The 22,109-nt window shown below is 45.8% G+C and overlaps 1 protein-coding gene across 1 annotated transcript in view; it reads left to right on the plus strand.

Moving 5' to 3' along the window:
• Positions 1–10,277: 10,277 nt before the first annotated feature.
• The window catches only part of plppr1 (phospholipid phosphatase related 1), a 35,047-nt gene continuing 23,215 nt past the window's right edge, over positions 10,278–22,109 (plus strand). The window contains exons 1-2 of the mRNA XM_037485165.2: positions 10,278–10,488; positions 21,415–21,524. Coding sequence (XP_037341062.2) covers positions 21,465–21,524 — 60 coding nt within the window. The 5' untranslated portion in view covers positions 10,278–10,488; positions 21,415–21,464. The remainder of the gene's footprint in view (positions 10,489–21,414; positions 21,525–22,109) is intronic.

Raw genomic sequence — 22,109 nt, forward strand, 5'->3', positions numbered from 1 at the left:
CCATTGTGCTCTATCGTGTGAAACATGGACGTAGCAGCATGGACGAACTGAAGGGGGGGGGGTGTTATATTTGCATCACATTTGTGCTTGCCCTGTGTTCACTGCCCTGTGAGACACTTTGAGGGGAGAAAAGGTGACCAAACACGAGGTAGGGAATACAAGGTTGTAGATGTTGAAAGAGGAAAGGGCACAATAGACTGCGTGCTGTATTATTTAGGTCCTGCACAGTCTACATAATGCTTCCTCAAGGGGATTTCTTCTTTGTCCGGCAATAAATGACATCGTCTGGGTGGAGGAGAGTCTTTATGACAGCCCAGATCCTGCGCATGGGACGCATGGCCATTGTGTGCTCCTGCAATGCGGGATTCAAGCAAACAGATTTCTCCACAAATATAAACTCATCTGGGATTTTGGATACGCTCGCATTGTCTTATTCCTCTTTTGGACACTTCTGTGCCCTGAGCGAACCCCCTTATTAATGTGTTGCTTCTCCCCGTCCTCAGTGTTGTGTGTATGTCTGTGTGTGTTGAGACCCAGTGAGGTATCAGCCCTCTAACTCTCTAACGGAGATGGATGCTGCCTTCTCCACCTCACCACACTGATTTAATCACACAAATAGGCAACCCATCTCACCTCTGCGTGTGTGCACCGTGCGTATGTGTGCACACAGTTTGTGTGCGTGCGTGTGTGAGCGTGCATGTGATCCCCTGACATTGTTTGGGTCAGACCACATGCCACAGAGAGCCCCCGAAGGCCTCCGTGGGGAAATTGCAGCGTGTGTGTTCATGCATGTTGATATACAAAAAAAAAATGTGTGTGAATATTTCGTCTCTCATGAGGATGGTGCATTCTGGGCTTTAAGGGCATTCTGCAGCTCCTCATATGTTTGAGCCTGACTATGGCTTCAAGGACGAGGTCAGAGTTGTGACTAATTTGCCCCTAGGCGAGGTTAAGCATAGGAAATTAGTTTATTAAGGGGGGGGGGGGAAGGCTGATGCAGATTTAAGATTTGGGTTTTAAATAAAGATTGAATTTCAGCCTGAAGTGCTGTAATGACGTGTTACAGTTTAGGGGAATGAACACAGTCAAAGAAAGTCACCGAAAATGGTTTTGTCTGCGCGTGTTGATTAAGAATAAAAGTGCACAGCTTAATTGGCATTCCCATGGCAACCATTTGAAGTCCTCTCCCATTGACATCACAGGCCCATCCGCGCTTCACAGGCTTCTCAGAGAACATCTGCTCCCATTCAGTTCAAATTGTTTGCCTCGAGTAGTGACGTCTAATCATCCACAGCGCACACAGTAAGTATCCGCAACTGGAAGAAAAACACGGCTAAGTGGACTATTTTTCGTAGAGCTTTACTGTGCCTGACTGTGTCTTGTTTGTGAAACTCATAGAAAGTCAAAAACATCCAAAACGAGGAGAAGCGGAAGCATCGGCATCCGTTAGTATCATCGGCTCTGAATGTGCAGCAGCTTCTCGTTGATGAAGATGAAAAGTGGGCCAATCTTTACACTCATTGTGCAAAAATTGTATGACCCCCTCCCCCCCCCCCCCCTCCCCCCGAGAATGAATGAGACCAGGCCTTTCTTTCTTCTTTCTTAGGCCTTTCTCTCTAATAACATGTCTTCAGTTGACGTGGCATCAGCACTAACAACTGGCACACAAAATGTGTGCACTTCCTGTGCAAGATCCTTTTGGATCAAATCCCTTCCCACAGTTTGTGGCATGTAGTCCAACTGCAGCAGACTTTTTGAAAGTCAGACCTGATAGCCGTCGGCCCTGTGGTTCCCCAATGTTGTAGGAAGACAGACGCCCGTTTAACATCAACACAACAACACTTTTAGTCAGTTTTTATTGGTGCCATTGCGTTGGGAGAAAAGAAGACGACACTCTTGAGGGCTCTTGCTCTTGTGGGATTTCCTCCGGATGAATCCCGTTCAAAGTGACGCACGCACGTAGGAGGCGGAGAGCCGAGAGTAGAAAGTAATGGAAACAAAGTGAGGGATGAAGAGGGACGTACAAAAACCGAGGCCGACAGCGAGGACCCCTCCACCTGGCTGGCGTTTATGATCAAACAGATGAACGCAGAATGAAGCAGGCCAGCAGAATGAAGCAGGGCAGCAGAATGAAGCAGGGCAGCTGAATGAAGCAGGGCAGCAGAATGAAGCAGGGCAGCAGAATGAAGCAGGCCAGCAGAATGAAGCAGGGCAGCAGAATGAAGCAGGGCAGCAGAATGAAGCAGGCCAGCAGAATGAAGCAGGGCAGCAGAATGAAGCAGGCCAGCAGAATGAAGCAGGCCAGCAGAATGAAGCAGGCCAGCAGAATGAAGCAGGGCAGCAGAATGAAGCAGGGCAGCAGAATGAAGCAGGGCAGCTGAATGAAGCAGGCCAGCAGAATGAAGCAGGCCAGCAGAATGAAGCAGGCCAGCAGAATGAAGCAGGGCAGCTGAATGAAGCAGGGCAGCAGAATGAAGCAGGCCAGCAGAATGAAGCAGGGCAGCTGAATGAAGCAGGGCAGCAGAATGAAGCAGGGCAGCAGAATGAAGCAGGGCAGCTGAATGAAGCAGGCCAGCAGAATGAAGCAGGCCAGCAGAATGAAGCAGGCCAGCAGAATGAAGCAGGGCAGCAGAATGAAGCAGGGCAGCTGAATGAAGCAGGGCAGCAGAATGAAGCAGGCAAGCAGAATGAAGCAGGCCAGCAGAATGAAGCAGGCCAGCAGAATGAAGCAGGGCAGCAGAATGAAGCAGGGCAGCTGAATGAAGCAGGGCAGCAGAATGAAGCAGGCCAGCAGAATGAAGCAGGGCAGCAGAATGAAGCAGGGCAGCAGAATGAAGCAGGCCAGCAGAATGAAGCAGGGCAGCTGAATGAAGCAGGGCAGCAGAATGAAGCAGGCCAGCAGAATGAAGCAGGGCAGCTGAATGAAGCAGGGCAGCAGAATGAAGCAGGGCAGCAGAATGAAGCAGGGCAGCAGAATGAAGCAGGGCAGCTGAATGAAGCAGGCCAGCAGAATGAAGCAGGGCAGCAGAATGAAGCAGGGCAGCTGAATGAAGCAGGGCAGCAGAATGAAGCAGGCCAGCAGAATGAAGCAGGGCAGCAGAATGAAGCAGGGCAGCTGAATGAAGCAGGGCAGCAGAATGAAGCAGGGCAGCTGAATGAAGCAGGGCAGCAGAATGAAGCAGGGCAGCAGAATGAAGCAGGGCAGCAGAATGAAGCAGGGCAGCAGAATGAAGCAGGCCAGCAGAATGAAGCAGGGCAGCAGAATGAAGCAGGCCAGCAGAATGAAGCAGGGCAGCAGAATGAAGCAGGGCAGCTGAATGAAGCAGGGCAGCAGAATGAAGCAGGCCAGCAGAATGAAGCAGGGCAGCTGAATGAAGCAGGGCAGCAGAATGAAGCAGGCCAGCAGAATGAAGCAGGGCAGCAGAATGAAGCAGGGCAGCAGAATGAAGCAGGGCAGCAGAATGAAGCAGGGCAGCAGAATGAAGCAGGCCAGCAGAATGAAGCAGGGCAGCAGAATGAAGCAGGGCAGCTGAATGAAGCAGGGCAGCAGAATGAAGCAGGGCAGCAGAATGAAGCAGGCCAGCAGAATGAAGCAGGGCAGCAGAATGAAGCAGGCCAGCAGAATGAAGCAGGGCAGCAGAATGAAGCAGGGCAGCTGAATGAAGCAGGGCAGCAGAATGAAGCAGGCCAGCAGAATGAAGCAGGGCAGCTGAATGAAGCAGGGCAGCAGAATGAAGCAGGCCAGCAGAATGAAGCAGGGCAGCTGAATGAAGCAGGGCAGCAGAATGAAGCAGGGCAGCAGAATGAAGCAGGGCAGCAGAATGAAGCAGGCCAGCAGAATGAAGCAGGGCAGCTGAATGAAGCAGGGCAGCAGAATGAAGCAGGCCAGCAGAATGAAGCAGGGCAGCAGAATGAAGCAGGCCAGCAGAATGAAGCAGGGCAGCAGAATGAAGCAGGGCAGCTGAATGAAGCAGGGCAGCAGAATGAAGCAGGGCAGCAGAATGAAGCAGGGCAGCAGAATGAAGCAGGGCAGCTGAATGAAGCAGGCCAGCAGAATGAAGCAGGGCAGCAGAATGAAGCAGGGCAGCTGAATGAAGCAGGGCAGCAGAATGAAGCAGGCCAGCTGAATGACGCGGCCCGGGTTTGATGATTCCTGCTCCTGCTCCCTCAGCAGCTCTGGGCTTTTGTCTTGCCCCACTAATCCTCTTCCTTAAGCCCACGTTCTCTCTCCCCCTCATCACTCTCCCCACTTCTTCCTGCCTTCGGATGCCCCCCCCACACCGCACTTCTGCCTATTCGCCCCCCTTTGACCCCTCGTCTGTCTGATTTTTACACACTCATTTGAAGATCTCCTCCTCCCCCTTTTGCACATTGATCTTGCCCTCTGCACCCTTTTGTTTCCCAGCCTCGAACACCCCCCCCCGGTCCCCCCTCCCTCTCTCCCTGTGATCCCGTTAAAGCCCCATGTCAGCATTAGTGTCGGTTCACACAGCGGCGCGCCACATATTAAGCCGGACAGCAGCGGTACGAGTCTGGGAGTTGGAGGCAGAAAGAGTGCAGGTCAGCACCAGCTGTCCTCAGGAGCCAAAAGGATTGGAGGTGGTCTGCGTGGGGGGGGGGGCATTGGGATGGGAGCCTCTATTTAGTGCAACAAGATAGACATTTCGATACAGGCTACAGGCTAAGCTAACCAGAGAGTAAATTTCCTCTCTAACCTTTGGCAATGAGCTATTTGCCCCAAATCAGTTTTGCTTTGAAGCGCTAAACCAAATTCTATATGTTATGTAAAACAAGGTTGGAAACATGTATGATAAAGTCATCAATGACAAAACCCTCTTTTGCCTCTCTCAACCCCCCCTCTGTGCTCCCACCTACCCTCCACCTTTCCTTGTCCTCACCCCACTTATTTCCTCCTCCCCTCTACTTGGTCATGCCCCCTCCTCTTCAGCCCCCTCCTCGGCCCATCTTCTCGGTCTCATTTGTACTTGACCTTCCGCCAATCTTCTTTCTCAACTGACTCCTTTCTTTGCGCTCCTCTTGTTTGACCTGCCATTTCATCCCCATTATTTGATTATTTTTCAGATTGTTTTCCTTCTTTTATATCCAGTCCAAACCGCTCCCCTCCTTCTTACTTGTGATTTACATCTTTCTTCTTGCTTTGATTTCTCACCTTCTTCTGAGTCATCCACCTCTCTTGTAATTTGGAGCGTCCTTTCAGACATCCCTCTCCTGCCGTACATCCTTCCCATCCTTTTCATCTTTCCTTTGTCACTATTTGTCCATCCACTGAATGTGCTTTTCTCTTCAAGTAGCTCAGCACTCACACCCTGGCATCAGTTTGTTGGTTGCCATGACAACCTCCTGAGCAAAGTTATTTATAGCAGCAGACCAGCATGAATCCCACACAACGAAGGGCTGCATGTCGAAAAATATTTTAAATGTACATTTTATTTTTGTATACATTGAGCTTGTGTGTGAACTTTCCTTTCAGGGAAACAGTTGGATTGACATGTCAGCTGAGTATTATGCATACACATGAATATTTTGAATCTTGTATCCTGTTCAAATGAATACAACTTTGTTGTTGATAATTGATACATTTAGGAGGTATTACCAACCATCAACTTATTTATTGTTGCACGTAAACCTAACAATCCATACTCTGCTTTCATGGTATTGTATCCATTAAGAATGTATCGCAAAGATGTATTTGACAGTTTGAACTTTTGGGCATCATGAGATGCAGACAGACCTTCATATTATTTTTTTCGCCAAACCAGTGAGTTTGCAATGGTCACAAACTGGCCAACTGTGTGTGCATTTATCGCTGTCAATGTCTTGCATGTTACATTGAATCAGAACACTATAATTACAAATAAATAGCCTACATTCTTTAATGAAATGAGGCCACTGCAAATAAGAGTCTTAAATGTGCTTCATTTCTAGTTGTGTCAGAGAAAAGTGTTTTCTCCCACAGTCAGTATATATAACCTCTCATTGTCTGGTTTTAGACTGTGTGTGTGTGTGTGTGTGTGTGTGTGTGTGTGTGTGCGTGTGGGTGTAAGTGAATGGCTGTATGCAAGTCTCTCCAGCAACATTGATCACAGCCAAGGCTGCTGCTTCGCGGCCAGCCTGTTAGGTTTCCATGGAAACGAGTCCACTGCTTAGGAGCCGCCGAGAAACCAAGCACCCTCCGATCAATAAGCTTCTGGAATAATGCCGGCGTAGACACACAAGACGCAGACACACACTTCCACACGGAGCAGTCTCAGCGTGACGACTCTGAAGCCCCATCAATAAGTAGATTGTAGCACTTATTCAGATAGAGTACAGTGAGGAGGGAAAAGTGAAGAGGAGTCTTTTGAAACCCACTGAGACACTTAACCGAGTGGCGGCGAGAGGAGTCATGGCAGTTGGCAAACTGCTGAAGAGGGAGATCTGTAGTGTGACTGTCGTAGTTAAATGAGCTCTAGAATACAGAGTAGACACTGGATGTTAATTATGGAAAGATTGCTTTCTTCTGCTCAAAAGGGTTGTGATGCCACGGGGATCAAAAGAGCACACCACTGGAGACGCTTTTTGAAGGATCTGCCAATGGTTAGAATTCCAAGTAAACGTGGGACTTCTGTAGAGGCATCATTTGAAATTGCATTGGTTTAAGGTTTGATGGTTCAAGCAAGTTTCCCTAGTGTTTTATTTGTGGCAGCTGCTTTTAGCATTTTGAAGTGATACATCCAATTAACATAAACATGACTTCAGGTGTAGTTCACAGTCAGCCCTATCAGTAGTTTGGTTGAACTTTTTTTCTGACTCTTGGATCCTTTATCTCACTGAGGTACAAGGTCAAATCTGTAGCACTGTCCCTGACCCTGAAATGTCATCATCCTGACTGTGTATTCACAAAGCCAGGGCTCTGAACCATGCTGCTGAGGTACATTTGTACCTAACAATTGCATGTTCTTTGTCCTCTGCAATGGTTGCCTCTTTTTTTCTGCATGTCGTGCAATTCTTGGAAGCAGAGCTTTGTCATCTAAACTTTGGATAGCCTCATAAATATTACATTTTAGACTCTCATGGGATGAAGGTCTATCTTTATGTATCAATTGGCCGACTATTGATAAAACAGAATCATTAACCATTAGTCTATCGAACTCACCATTGTCAGATTGGTGAAACCCTGCACTGAATTGTTGAGTCTGTGTGTGTCTGCTTCTTTGGCAGATGGAGAGAGTAGAAGGCATGCAGTATGTGAGATGACAAGCGCACACACTGGGATGTAGTGAAAGCTGATATTCTGCATGTGTGTGTGTCCTCCCAAGGGAAAAGTGCACATGGGTCTACAACACAACCAAGAGACTTATACATATACTGGTCTGTAAAATGTTATTTGCATGATAGAAAAATACAATTTAATTGAACAAATTCAGCATTTGATATGGTAGGAATGTTCTCTTAATCAAATCAACACTACCAACACTACAGACTAGTTTGGGAATTTGGCGCTCATGTATTTCTTTGATTGGCCTCTCTTATGTTTCGTCATTTTTCTTGTCCCTTTAAACTCCCTTTTTTCAGGCCATTGATACTTTAGAGGATTAATTCAAAAATACAAACAATTGAGTATAAGCTTTACTTCACATGCCTTTTCTGGCAGAGAAGCCAAATGCATATCACATTAGGCGAGGTGATTGTACACACAGTTTCACAGCCATTAAAAATATTTTTAAACACAAACAACTTTCCTACAGTACACCCACGTCACAACCGTGGGAACCAAAACAAAATACCTCCCCGATGAGACCGAGACACTAATAGAATTTGGCTTCTTTCAAAAAATGGTCAACAACTGCTGCTTCTCTATGAGCAACATAATTAAATCAAAAAATAAAATGTCTCATTTATGTTCCAGTAGCAAGAGGTGCAAAAGTAGGATTGCTAGATCAAACTTGTCAGGAAGTCAGTCAGATTTAAAAAAAAAAAACAATTTAAATAAGTTATATGCATAACGCACGTCAGGAGGTAAACCCTGAAATGGATAAACACTTAATAAATATTGAAACAAAATAGTTTTCCAACGGATCAAATCAAACAAACGTTCCCACGAGCTCATACAGGACCATCAGCGGGTGGGTAACATCAACACATAGCGACTCATTATTGCTACAAGGGTACATTTGTTTTTTGGTACTTCAATTCAGCACAGTGGACCATTGCTGTGTGTAGCCCCTCAAATGGTGACCAGCCAACTGTAGCTTAGCCCCGGATCAGAGGAACAGTGCCGTCAAATCAGTGTGACATCCTGGATTCATCCTCCAAACTGGTATTGTTATACTTTCTGTCTGCTACTCCTTGAGGTCACTTTTTGTTGGTCCAAACATGTGATCGGATTTTAGCAGTGAGTGCATTGACAGCGTGGGCTCCATGGTGTGAAAGCTTGATAGGGTAGCAGCCGGGGGCGGGGCTTACAGAAGGCTGGATTTTAATAGCTCCTTTTATCAAAGTGAAGGGTCGGATTTTTAACTGTGCTGCTGCCCGTCTTCGTCTTTTCCGAGTGCCAGATCTCAGAACAAGAAACATGCTAGCACAAACGTGTTCATGCATCAGACGTTTCACTGCTTAGTTTCGGATTTGGTTAAAACAAATCCAACTTGAAGTTTATTAGAATTCAATGCGTCTTAACGTCATAACGTACCTAAGCACTGACTGATGGGTGCACGCTCTCCTGCTATTGCTATCAAAAACTACACTGATGCCCTGAGCCATTATGGTTAAAACGCCTTGGTCTAGACAACATTGTCAGTTATTTATAGACCCGAACCCCTCCAGGCTTGAGCCCGATTGTCTTCCCCGAGGCTACCGCTGGCCCCGTCGAAATCCAGTGAAACATCTCAAATTTAATTGCAAATTTGTTCAACATGTAATTCCGAGCCCTTCCGTTAAATACAACTTGTGCTGATTCAACATTAATTTTTTTTACAGTATCGTCGTTTTTTTTCTTCCCAGTTTGATTAATGTGACTGAAGGCCGGGGAGGAGAAACAAGGAGAGGAGTGAAAGAGGTGGGCTGAATAAGCAGAGGATTGGAAGACGGGGTGTAATGTAGCGTGCTCCCAGAATCTAGATCACTGAACAAACCAGTTTTGCTTCAGTAATTTCTTGTGGCAGAGATGGGCACCCAGGTTTTTAACTGGATTGCGTCACTCCCACTTTTCGGGCAGTGGGTAGCTAGTGCCACGACTGGCCAGGTCACAGAGGCTGAGCTGAAGATCTTGATTTTGAGACAATATTTGTTATGCAATCGGGTCGAGCGACAACTCCATGCTGCTAAGAGGTGTAAAGACAGAATAATGTCAACTTGATTATGAAGTGCCTGCTGCATTGGCTCAAACGTTAAATGTTGCAGAATAATTCCATGTGATTCCAACTACAGGTCTGGCCAACTCATAATGTTGGTTTGTAATTTGTCCCGGCCGGGACAGCTCCAGTCCCGATTTCCAATCACAGCCTGCTAAGTCAATGACGCGGGAAAAACTCCCGCTTGTTGTGAAGTTGTGACGCATCAGACCAGTGTGCGCGCGGGTGCCGGGTGGCCAGAGCGCAGCATGTGAGTTGAGAGCTGTCCTATCTGTTAAAATGAGCAGTGAGGCTGGCGCAGAGAAAAAAAAAGATTACGCAAGCCCGGCCGCCGACCGCTAGCATACCCCCCGCCCCCCCGCAAAAGTGTCCCTGATTTTGGGGTTGGGAGAGTTGGCAACCCTAGTTGCACAGACCACGAAAGCGAGCAAGTGGCTCCTACATGACGCCAGATGTCTTAAAACCAACCCCTGGTGGCGGTTAGAGGAACTGCACGTTAGCCTTTGCAGACAATGCCAGCTAGTTGGACACTATGTGTCCAATCACACATCTGTAAAATAACATTTGTTTCGCTCTGTCATTGTCTTCATTGTAAATGTTTCGTTTAAAATGCCGAAATGGAAATTCAGGAGGCAATCCTTTTTTCTTTTTTTGCCATCTCTCGATTTTGAATGGAAAACTATTCTATGAAAATGTTTCCAGCCTGAATCTTCAATCTTAATCTCGTGTCCTCCAACTATACCTCAAAGTAAACAGTGAACGTGTGAAGCCGGATGGAGGCGGCACGAAGCAGCCTCTATGGGGGGGGGGGGGGGGTTAAACCATGTTCCTGTATGGGACATGGAGCCCTATGTGGGAAGAAGAGGGGGGCGACTCGCTTGTAGCACAAGGTCCCACTCCCCACACAGAATGATGTACGCTCCGCCGGACCCGGGTACGCGTCTTGTGCCCGCCCCCTCCGACAAGGCACAGCATCCACGCGCTGCGTGATCCCCATCACAGACCGAGAGCCGATGGAGTAGTAGTACTCGTAGTAGTGGGAGTGCTCTCGGCTTCCTTTCGCCCTCTTCTCCTCCTCTTTTTTTTCCATTAATGGATTCGCCTTTTCTCCGGATTACCGCTTCATCCCATCGCGGTAAGTGTGCGTGGTGCCTGCAGATACTGTGGGGTGGGGGGGGGGAGGATAGAAAGGAGGAAATGGGACCGTGCAGCTATTGTCTGTTGCTGAGGCAAGTTCGGACCTTAAATCAAGTCCCAACGCGGGGGTCCGTTCAGATTAAAAACGCACCGATGCTCGTCGTTAAATCGGAATTTGGCGTTTTTTTCTCTCCGGGAAATGTGTGGAGAAAAGCGCTGAGATGATTGCAGCCGATCGCTATCGGCATTCGCTAGGAGACACCTGTCTCTGTCCCCACCAGCAACAGTGACCCTCCCTCCGGGGCTTATTCACGGCCCCGTGCAAATGCGCGTTTTGCCGACGCTGCGCGTCTCCGCGCCGCGCGCGCTGTTTCCGCGGCACTATAACAAACATTTGGACCAAATGCCTCGCCTCCGTTGCCGGGCAAGCGTGTCTTCAGTATAGACGGGGGGAGGGAATCGGACAATCGGCCGCCCCCCCCCCCCTCTCCTTCCATTAGACATGCACGGCGCGGTCGATGCACAGAGAGGCGGGGATCCCTGGCATGCTGCTGGTGGAGGTGCCTTGTTGAGGGGTGTAGGTTATTTAACTCAGTGCAGCGTGCGCCGCCACCATCATCAGCACCGTCCTCTTCCTCCTCCTCCTCCTCCTCCTCCTTTCCCGATTGCTTACCGTCATGTTTCAGAAAGCGGCTCTGTGCTCGTGCAGTCTTGGCCTCCGCTTGTTAGGAGAGCCGAGCAGGAGATCTTGTAATGGTGCCTCCTCAGTGGAAGGGAATGCCAACACATGGTGGATGGGATCCTATTTCTGATGGAAATGAAGAGCTTCTCTGTCACAAATGGCTGTTTTTTGTTCCATCATAACCTCACCATGAAGCTACTCACCAGGGTCATGTCTTACTCTAAGTTGCGTAAGGCTTTGAATGTTCTAACACAATGCTTCTGAACCAAATGAATCAAATCCTGCAGAAAGGAGCTGAGAGGCGTTGCAGACCACTGAGCATACTGGAGCCTCCATGGACAGCAGGAGTCAATGTTGCCCATCTCTGTCCTCCAAACAAGCGCTGCTTATTTTGAATTCACTTCCTCCGATTATTTGACGGTCCGCTTACATTCTCGGTGGTGGGGGTATATTGCTCTGCGCGTCCTGCCCGTCTTCATGTTGCCATTTGTATTGGGTCCTTCGGTACTTATTTCCCCTGGCGCAGCGCTGCAAGCAAGACAGTATCACCCGCTCCCAAAGAGGCACATATTTCTACCAGCTATTTGTACCTGCGAATTTGTGCGTTATTGCTTGCGTGTTTTTGCATTTGACATGTCTACTCGTGCTTCCCCCTTTAGTATTACTGTAGCAGGCGAATGGTATTATTCAACGGACAGATGGCGGTAGGCTGGGCATCAGGTGAGCCTTTCCTCGGCTGTCAGGGGGCCCGCCAAATGCAAGACAACTCTTGGCATAATCCTGTGCACGTGTGCGTTTTATACAGTGTGTGTCTGTCGAAGGTGAGAGGATGCAAAGGCTTCTTGCAGACTGGAGGATGCACACTGGAGTGAACGTGAATGAAGGTCCCCTCATACAGACGGTCTTGTTTTGCTGTAGGGTGCGTGACGTGTGTGTGTGTGTGTGTGTGTGTGTGTTTTTGCCTTTCCTTTCCATGAAAGGTTATGTCACTTTGGACCAATCAGACAGCAGAGCAGCTGAGGAAACCATGACATCATGCCTGGCAATGATATACCATACAGAGGTTCACTTGTGACATCATCAACGTGTTTCTCAACCGCTCCAGTGAGCGACCACCTCGTCACATCCCGAGCGATGGATCAGAACACGCTAGTGAAATGCAACACGCCTCCTGAACATCAACGACTGGATACGTTGCCTCTCTCTAGTTGGACTAAAATGCTTCAGTTGCACCGATCTCTACTATCGTCCCCTTAACGCAAGGCGACAAAGAATCCCGACATGTGTCCGCTCTAAAATGTCTTACAAATTCCAATAATTGCATCGACAGAGGCCTTTTGTTGTTAAAACCCCCCCCAAACGTGAAGCTGCAGGAAGCATTGACCTCTGAACTCTGCCATCTAGAGACTGGCTATCAATCACACACACACACGCACACACACACACACACATGCATAGACACAGGAACCCTTTCCATGCTCCATTGATAGCAGGTATTTGATTACCACAAGACGCGGGGGCGGTGCTAATGGAGCGGTGGGAGGGTCCTGATCGGGCAATATGTCCGTCACCGTGGCGTCTCGTGGGGAATGCGGCGCCCTGAGGTGAGATAAGGCCTGCGTCTGAGAGGCCCTCCCTTCATCTATAACGAGGCCGATGTGTTCAGGTGATGGAGTGCGAGGAAGGAGCAGGACAAATGGCAACGCTGGCTGTACTTTCATGAATGATTTTGCTTGTTCCGCCTGAAGCCAAATAGAAAATGCAATAACTGCTAATGGGGCTTAACAACTATACTTACTGCCTGGTTAATTTGAGGATTGGTGGGTTGTTGGCTTCAGTACACGAATGCAGGCGGCATCCGTAGAGTGATGTATATAATTAGTTTGAATGGGAATGGGAGCTAATGGAGAAATACTTGAAATTGCAACCAAATGTTGCTGGCTGAGAGGCTTTTCTTGTTTGTTAATGGAACATATGAAGCAGGAATTCGAGATTTATTGTCCTCATTTATTGGGTAAAATGTGAAAACATAATAGAATTGTTTGTTTGACTGTTCTTGGCTACTTTCCAGTGACACTAATGTTCATTCTTCATTCGTCTTTTACCACGTTGGCGATTTGAATTGATGTTCATGTTTGTTTGTCATCAAACCCTTTGCGTCATCTGTCCTCTACTGTTTAAAATGAACAATGTGAAGAACATTTAAAAAGTACACCAATAGCATTTGAATATGTTTTGGATACAAAGTCAATAGAGAGACATTGTTTGAAATTGACCCAAATGGCTTTGGGGCTCTAAATGTAGAAACGTGAAAGGAAAGTGCAGCGATACTCGTGTGAAATAATGAAATAACAGAGATAACCTGATTAGTTCAGACATCAGTCAAACATCCAGAAAGTGTCAGTCAGTAAGTGTTTACTTTAAGTAAAAGTACCAGTCACTCCAATAATGTCATTCAAGTATTTATCATACAACAACTTTGATTCATTTTAAATTGAACTTAAGTACAGTGAAATTCCTAAATCTGAGTATTGTTTTGATTTTTTTGGTAACTTTTCTTGTTTATTGTAAATGTTGCAAATGAACCCGAAACTAAACTAAACTATGAGGATTACAAATGATCTGATCTTAGAATTCTCTGAATAGACTAACATTTGATGCACACGGCGCATAACATTTAAAGCACAAAACACAGATGTGTTTGAGAGTAAAATTATTGCAAGGATAATTAAGACTCTTATCAAGCATGATATTGTAGAATATGGAGAGATCTCAAAGATGTGTTACTCTGCAGCTGGGTCAGGAGGACGGTGCGTTGGATTTCTTTTTTTAAGACACTTAAAATTGTGCGCTTGTGTGTTTTTTTTTTAGATTATTCCAGGGATCTTCCAAAAAGACACCAACTCACGTGCAGGTTTGAGGACTCATTCTGGCAGCAACGTATTGGGGTGAAAAATAGGTGAAAATCCAAAGATCAAGAGCTTGTTTGATCTAAATGTAGACTGAAATCTGGAGTCGTTACGAGGCAGCGTAACAAAAGAACAGCATCACTCAGTGTTCAACGCACACAACTACAGAAGCCGTGGGGTTTTGTTGGGGTGAAACGCTTTTTCCCCCAACATCAAAATAAACATTGATTCATATGCAAATTTACGTGAAGCCCTTGAGGTTGTTGTAATAGCATTTAATGGAATTCAACGCAACAAGCTCTATTGAAATGTGAATATCTAGATGTACATCTGAAGGAATACAACATTATGAAATAACATCCAGCTTTTATTGTCGCTATGGACAACCAATAGTTAGTCCATTAAAGTAGACTGTATTAAGAAGGAAGCTGAAATCAAAACAAGCGGAAAAGCCTCATTAATGCAGCACCAATATCTATTCATTCAATAGCAGAATATTTATAAGCGATAAATGTACGTATGATATTTTGGCCGTGGCCATGAGAAAAGAGTCTGTAGAAGGACACGAGGGTGAAACTCGAGGTAGCAGCTGAGGCAAACCCTTGATATACAGACATGTGTTTGAAGACGTTTGAGCTGCTGGTTAGCGGCACCTAAAAAAAGATTGAGATACAGATCCAGCTCAATGTCCCCTCAGCTCTTCTCCTGCTTTGCTTCACTTCTCTGTAAAGTGTCTCTTGGGGGAAATCACTTTTCTTCCCCTCTTAGTATTAGAAGTTTGGGTTCTTTTTCTATTCTACGGTCTGATCTCGTCTTACTTGTCCTTAACGTTCTTGTGTCCTTAACGTACGCCGTTCGGCAGCATTTCCCGTTACGCTTTTTTTTCTTCTCAGAATGACAAAAAAAAAAAAAAAAAACTTTCACAATGGCAAGTCCTCGCAATCGAGTGATACTGTTCTGGTCAGCACTGTTTTTATTAATATTGGGAGGAACAGCAACGGAACATTTATTAAAAGCTAAATTCAACCGTGCATGTTGAAGAGCGTGGAAATATTCTACTGTTATACTTACGATCGCACTCTTATGACGTTGCTGGACTCGTGATTGACAGTAATAAACAAATGATATTCCAGACAAGGACAAGCTGGAGATTTGGGTGTGTTTTTAAAAAGGATGAATGTTTAAAAAAAAAACAGACGGCATCTTTCGTTCTGTTGCTTCAATTTGGATATTTTTTCCTATCTAAGGATCCCTCAGCGGCTTCCCACGCCCTAACACTGGCAATTAATTGTGTTTGTTGGAATGCGCGACCAATTCGAAGGCCTAAAACCCGCGGGGGGAGACGGAGGGCTTCGCTCCGGCACCATCTGTGTGTTAACACCGCTTAATGAGATTGAATTGCAAAAGCCAACAAAGTTGTTGAATATCTTGAGTGACGTAAAAGCTCAGTATCACTGGAAGCAAATGAAATGAAAATGATTGTTCAAATGATCTTTTCTGAGTTAGAATTTGAGGGTTTCTTTTACCAACACAAGGTCCCACGGCCCTTTAATCATGCACATGTAAGTGGAATTGCAATGTTAATGGTTTCTCATTTCATTTGCAGTATTTCAGAGAATTAGATACAGCTTGTGCCTTTTTAAAGTCATACGGACGGTGAACCCGCTGTGCACGTGCATGTGTGCACGAGGTACCTGTGATATGTGAAGGCGCTAAGAAACCATCCGAAACGTACCTGTTAAATCCCGCTGAAAGCCACTAGCATTCAGGTCCCAGACGGTTCACACCACCCCCAGAGAAACACCTTCTTAAACATGATTTGAGCCTCATTTGGCTTTTTTTTCCTTTTTGTTCTTCTTTTTCATCCCTCCTGTTTGCCTTTCTCACGTCTTCCCCGACTGAGTCTCCCAATCTTCATGCTCTGTGAGTCACTGAGGTTTCGCTCAGGGGAGCCGGGAGAAGAAAGACGACAATGTTATTTTATGTTAACATACCTCTCTGTGTGCACGATAGAATGAGTTCATCACTGCCTGACAAACGTCTGGAGTGACGTTCCTCAGGAGAAGTAGAGCAATTCTACTGGATGTGCATTTTTTCGGGAAGTTGTACTGCTTTGCCAACAAATGCTTGTTTAGAAAACCCATTATATTATTGTCCCCAGTTAAAGCCCTGAGGGAAGGATGCAAACTGACTCCAGCAAAACAGATACAAAACAGATGCTCGAGATGGGAAGCTGTGGGAAAGCTCTGTGTCTGTGATGGAGACAGCACGCGCTGTTCATTTGCCATGTGAGGGACATCTCAGAAGCAAACACCGCAACGGCAATAAACCATTTCCTCAGTTAGGATCTCAGGAAGAAGTCTAAATGTAGATTTAGACTCGATTGGAACGGGTGAACACGCTCCTGTTCGACGGCAACAAAGTAAAAGGCCTAACAGCGTCAATTAAGGGGGTAATTAATCATGATTCATGATGCACCACAAATGGTTACACCTACAACATAACACACTTTACTATGTATGACACACGGAAATGGCCTCCATTCAAAGAGGACGCATTCATTGGTTGCATGCAGCTCGTCTGGAGACGTTTTACATTCCAGCTAATCTCATTACTCACAACCTTAATTCAGGATAATGCATCATCTAAGGTAGTGTGTGTATTGTGAAAAGCAACTGGAACGAGACCTCTCTGGGGCTAAAAAGTTTCCCATTACTTTAATGTCCTTGTGTTTTTGTCCCTTGTTATTTAATTGTACGTGTATTTTATGTTTGGACCTTAGCATGCTAGATGGTTGATCTCTATGCTACTTCTACACACAACCAAGAGACTGGAACCTTTAAATATTCCATTCAGTGATTTCACACTTAAAACCAAAAAGGAAACCAGTGACTCGTTAAATGAACAAGACAATGAATACATTGGCAATAGTTTCAGAACTAGTTTCCAGCTCGGCGCAAAGACCAATAGGTCTGAACGCGACGTCAAAGTGACGCTTTTTAAAAATTCTTTCCTTTGTCAGTTCAATAACCCGAAATCGGACAGAATGTCCCCACCACCAACAGGCCGCCGGTGATTACCGGAGGGAGTATTTCTCCAACTGTATCACCACCGGCGTCATGGTGACAGGTCAAGTCAAGCGTCGGGTAGAACAACTCAGGCGGCGACCGGGAGAATCGCCATTCGGATGATGTTCGCGTGCGCCGTATCTCGCGGGCCGGCTCTTGCAGTCCCCGAGAGGACAGCGTCCCACGTCTAGACGAAAGTCATCGCAGGCTGGCTGAGTGCATCGGAGAGACTGATGAATCCTGACAAGGCCCGTTGGCGGCTGGTTTGATGAGCCGGACCCCGGGAAGACCATCTTTCATCTCGCTGTAATTAACTGGGAATTGGAAGAAAAATGCTCCTCGGGTTGTGATCTTTTGAAACGGCGATGCCTCGAGGCAAAAGGAATCACGTTTGGACCTCGCCGGGACTGGGTCCGATTGTTCGGATTCCTCAGAGCAATGAGGCTGTTTTGTGTGTTGTGTGAGGAATAAGTGAGTGTAGTGTAAACTCTTTGACATCGAGTGCAGCCCCCTTAAATTTTCTGATTTGAATCATCTGTCACCGAGGCCCCGAGTCCAATCATCCAGTTCGCCAGTCGTTTTTCTCCTTCTCTTCCCTCTGCCGCCACAGGACGAGGCCCAAATAAAAGCCTAGAGTGCGCGGTTTCTTCTCAAAAGATTTAGGGTTGTGGCCTTTTAGCCTTGAAAAGACGATACTTGCCAACTATAGTTAAAGCAGCAACTAGCTGTAATTATTTTAACCCTGAGGAGGAGGTACACCTTCTCTATTCATACATTGCTCTATATCCAAAAACTATAGACTTAGTAGTAAATTCATATTTTTATGAATTCTTTTCATTTGTTTCCGTAGATTTGTTCATGTGAACTACATTGTGTCCTTATTACAAAAAAAGAAAATAAACTAAAGGTTGACTGCCATCCTCTGCTACATGTGAACCAACCCACGTCACAGCGAGATCACGACAGAAATGATTGGCGTATCGACGGATCGAATATGACCGCCGTCAGCCGAGAGCGCGAATGGACCTCACGCATTCCAAGGCTTTGTTTCGGGAATGATAACGGACAAGTAGACGGCCGAGAGGCGTCCGCGTCGCCGCCTCTTTCACCGACGTAACCGCGAGGAACTAGCAAAGTGAATGGAGCCGGCGCCTTCTGTTTACCTCTTTAGCTGGACAATCTATGGTCGTTTTGCTGGGCCATATGGCGGTCATGTGACTGTAGCCTCCCCGGTTGGAGCCCCGTTGCATGTTGTCCCAGCTTCTACTTTAACGCGCAACCCTGTGATGTGAACCGTTCAAGTCATTTTGGACACGGATCAAGACACACTTGTTTAGGCGGTGTATCTTCAGTGGATTTTTTGCTCATTACCGCTGTGTGAACGGTATAAAAAGAGAAGGATGCTTATGAGAAAGACCATCAAACATGACAAGGTAGATAAAAATCACAGTTACGTACATGAAGCGTTTCCATTTGACTGGCTTAATAACAGCATGGTTCAGGAGAGAAAAGTGCAGAAACCATGAATAATTTAACCCACGTTGTTGGTAGCAGAGACACTTAATAATAAACTCATATTATGGAATATTGGAAAAATATAACTGTAAATGTGATTGCATTTAATTTTGTGGGCTTTCTTTTAAAGCACATTACAAAAGATGACTACTCAATTTCCTCCCTGTGGCCGATGCCTCCCCTGCTGTCATAATCTGCCGAGTCACTGGAGGCCGATTGTGCCGTTAATGTGCACTGAGACGGATCGCCAGGACGTCTGGCAGTAAAGTTTTCTTTATTTTGTACGGATTTACTTAAAGCAATTTCATTTACATGACATTTAAGACGTTAATGTGGGTGTTTGCAATTGAAGTGAAGTGTGAGGCCATCGATGAAACTGGAAGGCCTCAGTTGAGCCTCAGCTGACAGCTATCCACACGCTGCTCAAGTGTCATTGGACATAAGAGGGAGCCTCTCGTGGCTGCGCAGGTGACACCTATTTGATATCTGCATCGACCTTTTGCCATATTGAAATTAAAGTAAGTAAGTGTTAAATCTGCAGCTCTTTTCACCTGAAGGCAAAAACTGGCCGGGTTTAATACGTGTTGAATACCAGGTATTGGTACCAGGAGGGATGGTGCTGATTATCTTCCTGTGTTAAGAGCGGAGTGACCGAGGGTCAGATGGTTTCCATCTAATGTCGGGTTGATTAGCCTGGATTGAGTGTTCGATAAGACGGGCCAGGTACTCTGGGACTGATTAGACCTTCCAGCCTTACAGTGTGTCTGCGTCTGGTGGATGTGATTGAAGGGTTTGGTTTCAAATCAGAGTGAGAGCTTCGCTGATCTAACAGGGTGGTAACATTGTTTATTGATCCACTGTGTAGTAGTTTGTTTGAGTATGAACAAGCAGTTTAAAAGAAAGTATCTAATGTCTGTGATACAGCGTCGGTCCTTCAGGATCTAATAGTCACATCATAGAGGATAAAACTCAAATCAGACCAGAGCACCATGAAGCCACGATACATTCATTTTTTAAATGGATTGCTTGTCCTTCGTTCAGGGTCCACCCTAGAGGACCTTTACAGATTTGTGGACAAGATTTCCCACTTCTGTCCATTAAACATAAAGGACCTGGATCAAGACGACACCAATCTTTACAATGCATGTTCTTTCATGAATAAAACATATAACACGCTGCTTTATGAACTGAAAAGATGGTGGTAGGTAGATTTTATCACTCGTGCCGTTTACTCCTCTGACCACACAAATATATATTGCTTTAATTGATATGTATTTCATATTCTGTTTATATTCTATCGCTGTAGTTTATCTTGCAAAAAGATGTTTTTACAGAAGTTGAAATCTTTTTACCACGCAGTTACATAAATAATGCAAGAAAGGCAAGGCCCTTTTGTCAAGATTTGAGCACATATGTGGAAAATCTGTTGAAATCCTTTTTGAAGTGATTAAAGTAAGGTTCAGATATATTTTATTATCTAGAATTAAAACGAAAATCCGTTGGAAAAAGAAGATAAATAAATGTAGAATACAAAAAGCTCCACTGCTCCTTCTCTGTCCAACTTGACTCCACAACAAACCTTCTGTCCACACTTTCATCACTCAGAATTTCACAGTAGAAGGATAGAGAGAGGGGCTCTTTAATGGAATGGAATTAAGTATGATTAAAGCCCCACAACATATTGAGGAACATTACATATCTACAGGGTGTCATAGCTGTTGTTTCAGAGTAATAAATCAACCATTACCACAGCACATATTGGCCTTTCTTCATTTAATCCCTTTTGCAAGAACCCACCCAAACGACCCCACGCAGGTTGAAAACGATGCTTTGGGGGAGTCAACCACCATTTCAGTCGTGGTTCTCTTTTTCTCCATCACATCGTCTCTTATCGTCTACTTATTCTCGGTTTCATTTTCACTCCCACTAACAAGCTCTCTAGCCGTCTCCGCTGGGGACATGCCGCGGTATCGTTTGGGACAATTAGAAGCCACGATTAAAGGCGGGAGAATGGAAACGGAGCCGGATACAGTGTTTGAGATCCGTTCTATTGGCCTGGTTTCAGTCAGTGCTGATTCTGCAGAAGCATCTCTTGTGTATGTGTTTCATAATGCTTCATCCTTTGCCATCAAGGTCACTTTCCACCACATCACTACCATTTGGTGAGCCCAGTGGGTCCTGGTTGCTCTTTTAGGTATATCCGCTTACAGGAAGTAGTGAGTTATGATGATTTGCTGCAAACAATTGAAGGATGCACGAATTTGACGTTGACAGTGATTGGTAGCTGCAGGACCCCTGGAAGGCCTGCAGAGGCCTCTACCGGGCCTGGCTGCCAGTCCATCTCCCGTTTGTAGTGGTTTTGCTGGACAGAACTGACTGTAAAGACACTCAAGGGAAGACCGTGGACACAACTCAGGGATTGAGTTTTCATGGACCCCCCCCCCCCCCCCCCAGAAGGGATTTACATTGAATATGAATTGATAGACTGTCGGCAATGTTGGATGTGTCGTTTTGATCCAGCTCGCCAAGAGTAGTGATTTCACTGACTACAGTTGAAACTTAACCTCATCTGTTGTTACTCAGTCTCTATTGAGATGTATGGAAAATATATACGGCAATTTAAATTAACTTGACGCGATCCATCAATAAATCAATGCACCGTTTCACATGCAATAGGTAGAAAGGGCACCGCTGCAGTCCTGTCATTATCAGATAATGAGCACTGACACTTGATGTTCCCGTCTTTGCAGAGTGAGCCGCCGTGAATCGCGAGAGGAGAAGTCTCCCGACAGGAGACAAGATGGCGTCCAACAACACCCTGCGCAGCTACTCCATCATCCCGTGTTTCATCTTCGTGGAGGTGAGAGAATGAGTGTGAATTTTAAATCCTGGTTGGTGGAGGAATGTACACAATGAGTTGGTGGGTGTTTGTGTGTGACTGACAGTTTCACCATTAGCAAACGACCTCCTCGGGTGAATTATACACAGCCGACCAGAGCTTAAAGTGTTGGAATGAGGTGTGTGTGTGTGTTTGTGTGTGCGTGTGTGTGTGTGTGTGGGTTCTGTCTCCTCCATATTTAATTACCGTGTCAACTGAAAGTCCTTAATCAGAGAGATGTCTCAGGGTGCCTTCCATTACTCTCTCTTCTCGCTATTTTACACTTGCACGTGCTCCTCTGAGGAAATGTCCTGAATAACAGTCTCAGATGAGCTCACGCCTCCCTCTTTTATCTCATGCTTTCTTCCCGATTGACCTTTGAGTCACATTCTCTGACAGCCTCCCACCACAAGAGTCTTTCACACTCTAAATGAATATAATCCAAGATAAGTGAAATGTGACTTTATGTCCCCTTTGATTTATGATGTTCATGACCTTCCTACTTTTTGAGCAGAATCTTGAAATATTGCCTATTTCTTGGCTCAGTGCTTCTTATCCAAGAATTGC

This window comes from Pungitius pungitius, chromosome 18 (assembly GCF_949316345.1).
Source record: "Pungitius pungitius chromosome 18, fPunPun2.1, whole genome shotgun sequence".
Classification (NCBI taxonomy): domain Eukaryota; kingdom Metazoa; phylum Chordata; class Actinopteri; order Perciformes; family Gasterosteidae; genus Pungitius; species Pungitius pungitius.